General features: G+C 42.2%; 1 protein-coding gene across 1 annotated transcript; it reads left to right on the top strand.

The window, feature by feature from the left end:
* The first annotated feature begins 406 nt into the window (after positions 1-406).
* tcf21 (transcription factor 21) lies at positions 407-1579 on the top strand. Its single transcript, XM_030787203.1, has 2 exons — positions 407-856; positions 1478-1579. The coding sequence occupies exons 1-2, from the start codon at positions 407-409 to the stop codon at positions 1565-1567; spliced, it is 540 nt and encodes a 179-aa protein (XP_030643063.1). The 3' UTR covers positions 1568-1579.
* Positions 1580-7764: the final 6185 nt, after the last annotated feature.

Below are 7764 nucleotides of genomic sequence, written 5' to 3'. Positions count from 1 at the left end.
AGGTTCTGGTCGTTTTTGTAATTCTTTTATCTTATACTGACTGAATTTTACTGGGCCACTCTTGTTTGTAGAAAGGCCAGCAGTTTCAGAATTTATCCACATTTCAGAATAGCAGTGGTTATCGATTCCGCAGGTTCTTCCGACTATCCTCCTCTGGTGCGAAGGCACGCCCCTGAGCGCGAGAGATAAATGGTCAGTTCCTGCTGTGAGAGTGCTACAAGTCCCCCTCATCCTGCGCTCGCGCATGACACACCAAATATACCCCGTCGCGCTCTGAGGGTTTTTTCCAAAAACGTATATGTTCTAAACCTGAAGTCACAGCCGTGTTGAGGATCAAGCGCTTCGGTTCTTTTTATCTTGTTTTGCTTTTTCCCCTGTCCTTCTTGTCCTCTCGCCTCCGGTGAACATGTCTACAGGGTCCATCAGCGACGTTGATGAATTCCACGAAGCGGAACTGTTAGATGGACTCTTGAAGTTCGGCTCCGGCAAAGACCCTGGGACTTCAAATGAGAGCACAGAGGACAGCTCCAACTGTGAGGGTTCCTCTGCCCCGGAGCTTACCGGCAGCGCGGGTAAAAGGCGTAAAACAGTGACCTCGCGGAAAGCGGTGCCTAATGGTTTGGCTCATGAGGGCAAGCAGGTCCAGAGGAATGCCGCGAACGCGCGGGAGAGGGCAAGGATGCGCGTGCTGAGCAAGGCTTTTTCCCGACTGAAGACCACATTGCCTTGGGTCCCACCAGATACTAAACTCTCCAAACTGGACACACTGCGTCTTGCCTCGAGCTACATCGCGCACCTGCGGCAGATTCTAGCCAACGACAAATATGAGAACGGATACATCCATCCAGTTAACCTGGTGAGCAATAAACGTCAAGTCAATTCCACACCATTACTGTGTAAATATTTTAATCATCTTAATTTGTGTCAGTTTGAATGCACATAGAACATCGACGCTTCATTTTGTATGTTTTAGCCAAAACTCACACAGTGTTAATTCAGTGGAGATAAGTAGCTTGTTGGTTTATACCCAGCATTAGGCCTACACTAACAGTTCAGCTGATCGCATTAGTCTGTGTTGTTCTTGACCTGCAATACGCTGCTTTTACTTTCTAAATATTTTGTCTGCGCTGAGTTTATGAAGAACGAATTATTTTTAAGTTTACTTCACTTACAGGAAGCTGCAGGTTTGATGCCTTTTACGTGATTTTAATGAGGATTAATGAATGCAAATATATGAATGCAAATGTAATCCAGATACACATTCACAAAATACCACACTAACGTAGCCTATAACCGTAACTAAATACATAGTCGTTTTTTCACGATTTCCTTTTTGTTGACTTTTTTGCCCATAAATGAGATGTGAGTGTAAGATACGATCGATGTTCATGTCAAAATTGCGTGCAGTTCAGCGACCTCACATGTAGTGACAAAAAATCATTGAGTAAATAAGAACAGGCTAATTTTGTTTTCACAGACCTGGCCGTTCATGGTGGCGGGGAAGCCGGAGAACGATCTAAAAGAGATGCTGAACTCTACACGGTTATGTGGGACTACGGCCTCCTGAGTTACTGCACGGACTTAATACATCCAAGGACTTACTATTTTCCCCTCTTTCAGTTAATGAAGTTACAAGCACGTCATCTCTATCAAAAGACACGAGGGGGAATAACTGGGGACCAAATCCTCACGATGCGTTCCTGTAAAGAAAACCTGATTTATATTTAAGTATGCACATTCAGGCCTTGCTGGTACAAGGTCAGTTTAATGTGTTTTATATAGTTTTTAATCACTTTTTTTACAACGCTTTTATAAAATAGCAACAATATATTTCGTGTGCTTATGAAGGCTGCGTAGACCGCCGCCACTTTAGCGCACTCAAGTTGTAGGCTATGTGCTGTCAACTTCTGAATAGCCTGCATTGTTGTAAATAAATTTTGAGGTGCTTTTGCAAATGACTTGGCCCTTTGTGAATTTCATCGGATTGGAAAAATCTGATGGGTAGTTATCCTAGCTAATGTTTATTTGTTTACCCTCTACCACTGTGAGCTGTGTTATCAGTTTCTCAATTTTCGTGTCTAACCTCGTGAAGGTACGAAAGCTTAATGATACTGATAGCCTTTGTCACTAAAAAGAGAGATAAGATAAATTATTTTCTTAATCAGAGAAAGAGCAAACAAGCGTCATTGCACCGCGATAGATACTGTACATGTAAAATATACAAAGAAGATACATTCCAAAACTGCGAAAAGGCAGAATTTTCACGTTTATTTCCTCGAACATTAATAAATCGCGTAAAAATGTCGTCAAGACAGAAATATGTCGGCAGAAGTGGTCCTTGTTTAAGGTCAGCTGTTTTTAAACCACTAAACCGCGCAGCTCTTAATCTCGCACCAGGGCCGTTGTTTAATTCCGTACGGGGTTGTGACCGCTATGTTTATACCGCGCGGACAGATATTTATGCGTCACTCCTCTGTGGAAAGCGAGAGCGGGAGTTATAGAAAATTAGAGTGGACTGCCCATGTCACTGCCACAAAACGCATAGCTTACGAAAACACAGCCTAACACAGAGTCTTTTCCCACTGAGAAAAAAAATCACTCTGTTTTTATCGGAGAAATTACAAAGAGAAAAGGCGGATCTCATGGCGCTAGACAATAACAAGCTCACCGTCGTAATCCATCATTTAGTGTTATTGTAAGGAGAGGCAGCGGTGTGGGGAGAATTGCACAGAGCTAGGACACACACACACACACACACACACACAAACACACACACGCATACACATACACTCACGCACAAATCCACAGTCATAAAGCGACAAATCTGTAGGATGCTATCTTGCTGAAATCCTACGCATGAGAAACGTAACACAGTCCATTGGTGATACCCCTTGTATACCCTGTATACAGTTACAGCTGCTGCACGACTTTCTCATTACTTTCTCTAAATTGCCTAACAGAAGAAATTCATAGATGTAAAAGTTGCATTCTGAATGCCATTAAAAAATATAGGCTATATATTTCAGGGTTGTCACACCGCGACGTGATGCCTTGGATTTTTAAATAGCAATTTCCTAAAACCGATGATCAGTCGACCACACAAATTTTTCCGACTGAAATAATACCTGTTTCTTGACTTGTGTTAACTGTTTAATGTGCATTATAAACTTTGCATAGGTATACCTGTCGTTAATTTCCGAACAGAAATTTGCATAACGGCAAAAAAAAAAGTCTTGTTTGATCACAGATCACCATTGAAATGTGGCCTAGTATTTAGGTTTAAACTGCAGAAGGAACATTTGTTTATGTTTGATTTGCCTTGTTTAACGTTTTCTACCGTCATGACTGAACCATCTTCTCTGCAGATCTGGTTCTGGTTCGTTTTCTCAAGAGGACAATATCCCCAATTACTCTCCTTTTTTCCTCTGTTGATGACATTACAAAAGATAGAGCAATATTTGGATTGTATGATCATAAATTTTGTCCCCGATTTCCTTAGCCATTATTCCCACGGGATCCAGTTAGCCCGGCTCTTCTCTAGCAGGCCGAAGCCTCTGATCCCAGCGCCCCGGAGTCCAGCAGAGGGGAGGATCTTCCCTCCACCACCCTGTTTTCTCTCTCTCTCTCTCTCTCTCTCTCTCTCTGTCCCTAGTTTGCAGAATATATAGCTATTGCTTTGAGAGCGTCCCCTTCACTTCCTGAGCGCAGAACACTAACGATACATCAGCTCGGATGTGGCAAGCCGTTCCATCACCACTAGACCACCGCGGAGAAAACTGAACTCTACCCGGGGCCAGCTGCGCTCTGCCCGGCTCTTTGCTGCAGGGAGGAGGGAGGGGGCGGCCGGTCATTAGTGAGATAGAGGGGGCCCCGGATTCCCATGCACTGGGAGAAGATGCCTAATTGTTTTGTTGGACGGTTGCCCAAACGTCTTTTTTTTAAATAGTCGAGAGACTCTTGAGAAAGAACATTGGCATGTGTTGTAGAAACATACACTCAAAAACTGCCATGGATAAGTGTGTGTGTGTGTGTGTGTGTGTGTGTGTGTGTGTGTGTGTGTGTGTGTGTGTGTTTTAAACTGCTGAATTTTATGATGAGACCAAGGAGATGGTATAAAACAGAACAGACGGCGGTAAATCCTCGGTGCCTGGACAGTTTCATTTAACAGGGACAGTGTTTGCCAGTCACTTCTCATTTGAATTACATCTGTTCTTTAAAGTGCTGTCAAGGAAAGAATATAGTCGAAGTTGTCTGACAGGTCGCGCGTATTTATGAATAATATAGAAGAAAAAAATAAATGAATAAACTTAGAACTAAAACCAAAAATTTCAACCGAATATGAATTAATGTTCAATGATTATATGGCAACCAACCGTAGTTTTCAGCACCCTGTCACTGAACAGCGACTTGCTTTTGACAGACAGGTCAAAATCCTTTGCGCTCAACGGGGATTCAGTTAAGGAATCTGGACATTATCTGGTGGAGAACTGTTTAAATGAACGATATTTAAAATAGGGGGTCGGTTATAGTGTTCTAGTGAGAGATGCTGAAGCTCTCTTAAGCACAATAAGTGACAGGCCACCCGGAAAGATTTTCTTCGAAGACTGAAAGGCAATATGGATTCTGAAGTATTACGTACTGTTTTGTATCACTCTGAAAAAGACCAAACTGAAGTTATATGCATAACCAAATTGAAGTTATATGCATTAATAGATGAGGCCTATGTAGACTCATGAGTGCGAAATTCGTGAATGTATAATTTGAAGAAAACTTAAGAATGGATAAAATATTAACCGTAAACCAATGGATAATATTTCTTAATTTAGGTTATGACTATAGTGGGCTATAGTCTCACTAAATTTAGCTAAATTAATGTACACAATTTCATAACTTTCTGACAGAAGTGAGCAGAAAATCTTCTTCTATAAGTCATTGAGGCAAATATCACGGCGAAAGGTGGGCAAACGGCGGACATATGAAGACTCAGAACTGACCGCTTATGTCCCCAGACTGTTGTTAAGAGGCTCGTTTCCGTACTACAATAGTGTCTATTAACAGGGAGACGATCAGGTGATGTCAGTATAAGTATATTTAAATCATTGATACCTAGATGTCGTTACTTTATCCCTAAGGCTATGGCCTGAACAGTATGATGGATAGCTTACAGGTGCACGGGCTGTAAAGATCACTGCGCTCTGACGGGCGTTGGGATTGTGCCGCTTTGAACCACCGCCCAGCCAATTCCACGGGTTTACATTTCTGACATCTGTTAATTGTGTCGAAACTATTGCATGGGTTTGGAGAAAATGCGCATCGCAAAGTTTGTACGTAATCTGTTATGATTTTGGTCCAGAGGGGGGAGCCAAAGGACCGTAGATGATGCTCCAAAATAAGCCACGCAGTCCAGATGTTCGTCGTATGTCCAAAAGGTGGCACTGTGACTCTAGGCCAAAGAAGATCTCGTCTTACCCTAAGTCTTTTTAGTTTCCTTTTTCTGTCCTCTTCTCTCCTCCACATTTTTCTCCACCATAAACGTACAATCTCCTTCACCATCTCTTGTTCCTCCACTTTACTACATCTGTCTGTTTACAGTAAATAGAAAATGGCTGGTCAAAATGGCTTTTTTAATAGTCTAGTTAAAACAAGATGGTTGAGAGTGTTTTTGCTGTTACATCTGGGCTAGGGGAAATATGTCCTCACTGTGATGTGTATGGGCTAGACAACAAAGTCTGCATAAAATCAGTATCCTGCTTGGCTGCCTCAGAGTTTTACAATTAACACAAGATTGTGAAAATGAGAGAAATTCAAAGGCTTCCAAGTGAAAGAAATTCAGATGCAAACCTACTAAACAGACACAACTCTGAAAGCAACAGTGTATGTTCATTCACTTCAGTGTATACAATGTGCAACCAACCCACACGTCAAGTCTCTCTCTCTCTCTCTCTGTGAGTGTGTGTGTGTGTTTGTGTGTGAACTGTGTATTGAGTTTCCTGACTCAACAGCTCTAAGCATGACAGGTAAATCACCCCCCACTTCAGGGTTTCCAACCAAGTTTCCACTTTGGTCACTAATCATGAAGCCAGGTCCAAATGAAGAGGCATAAATTTCACAAAGGAGCCAACAGCTTTGTGATCAGTCATCCAGCACGCACGCGCACACACACACACACACACACACACACACACACACACACATATAGACACACATACACACACGATGGGGGATAGAGAGAATGAGAGACTATGAAAGATGAGAGAGAATTATTTAAGTGAATAAGCGTGCAGAGGATAAAGCCGAATCTAGTAAAATCCAATGATGAAAGCCAAGTTAGTAAATGTTTCAGCTGATCACACAAGGTAAATGTTAGCAGAGGGGAGCCAGTGTCTGAGTGTTTATGGGGTGTGAAATGTTTGCCCAGGTGGGGGTAATTACAGTTGTAGGGGTGGTAAAGCGGGGAGATATTGAGTCTGAATCCTGTGCTCTGAGAATAAGCAGGGATGTTTACTCTCAGATGAGATAAATTAAACTCGCAATCATTTCTCTCTCTCTCTCTCTCTCTCTCTCTCTCTCTTTCTCCATCCCTCTCTCTCTCTCTCTCAGGTCTTTCCTACAAGAGGGACTGATGTTGTTTGTTTGACTAAAAGTCAAGTACAGAATATAAGACACGATAAAACGGAACTAACATACTGTAGATATCTGCTTGCAGAGCTCAAAATTGTCATTATTATTCTGAAGTATTTTAAAAAAAGAACACATAAGTTTGCAGGTCAAGGAAGTCTGAATGTACTTTAGATAGACAGCATTAACCAGTGTGTGTGTGTGTGTGTGTGTGTGTGTGTGTGTGTGTGAAATACTCACTCAATCCATCAGAGCTCAGCTGTGATTTGTGATGGTCTCTCTTTGTGATCTTGACCGCTGACACGCACGCACACTTCCAGATCTGACCCAACTGAGTTTGTATGTGACAACGTGCTGTTTTCATCCAGAGCCCACGCCTGTCTAGATAAGCACACATGGGTCCAATTATGCCATGGAATTCCCAACCTAAAGACTGGAATAATGAAAATATCCTGGCAAATATTTTGGGGTGTCCCCGACAGAGATGTGTGTGTGTGTTGGGGGGGTGTGGGGTTGGGGGGAGATTCAGGGCGTAATTGATAGCAGCTGGAGTTCTCATCTCTCCCGACACGCAGTCTTATTAAAGGCTGTTTGGGCTGAAAGGGAAAGAAAGTCTGATTTTTAGCGTTTCTTTAAACAAAAGTGAGCGCTGCAGTTATTCAAAACAGATGGTGAGGGGCCGAACTAAGAAAACAGTGACTCCCGAGAGATAGAGGGAGAGATAGATGGAGAGAGAGAGACAGAGAGAGAGACAGAGAAAGAGAGGAGAGAGAGAATGGATAGAGAGATAGACAGAGAGAGAAGGAAAGAAAGAAAGAAAGAAAGAAAGAAAGAAAGAAAGAAAGAAAGAAAGAACGAAAGAAAAAAGAAAGAAAGAAAGAAAGAAAGAAAGAAAGAAAGAAAGAAAGAAAGAAAAAAGAAAGAAAGAAAGAAAGAAAGAAAGAAAGAAAGAAAGAGAAAGAAGATCGGGGCAGAACTGTGAGCAGATCGGGGCAGAACTGAGGGTAAATGAGTTATTATGTGATGTTTGGCAAACAACATGGGGAAGAGGAAGTGATGGGATTGGAAGAAAGGACAAAAAACATGGGGTCAGAGGGAAGGAGTGGATTTGTACGAACACAGTGGAGGAAATAGAGGGAGTAACAA

The sequence above is a fragment of the Chanos chanos genome, chromosome 10 (assembly GCF_902362185.1).
Source record: "Chanos chanos chromosome 10, fChaCha1.1, whole genome shotgun sequence".
Taxonomy (NCBI): domain Eukaryota; kingdom Metazoa; phylum Chordata; class Actinopteri; order Gonorynchiformes; family Chanidae; genus Chanos; species Chanos chanos.
This window is presented reverse-complemented; position numbering and strand designations above follow the sequence as displayed.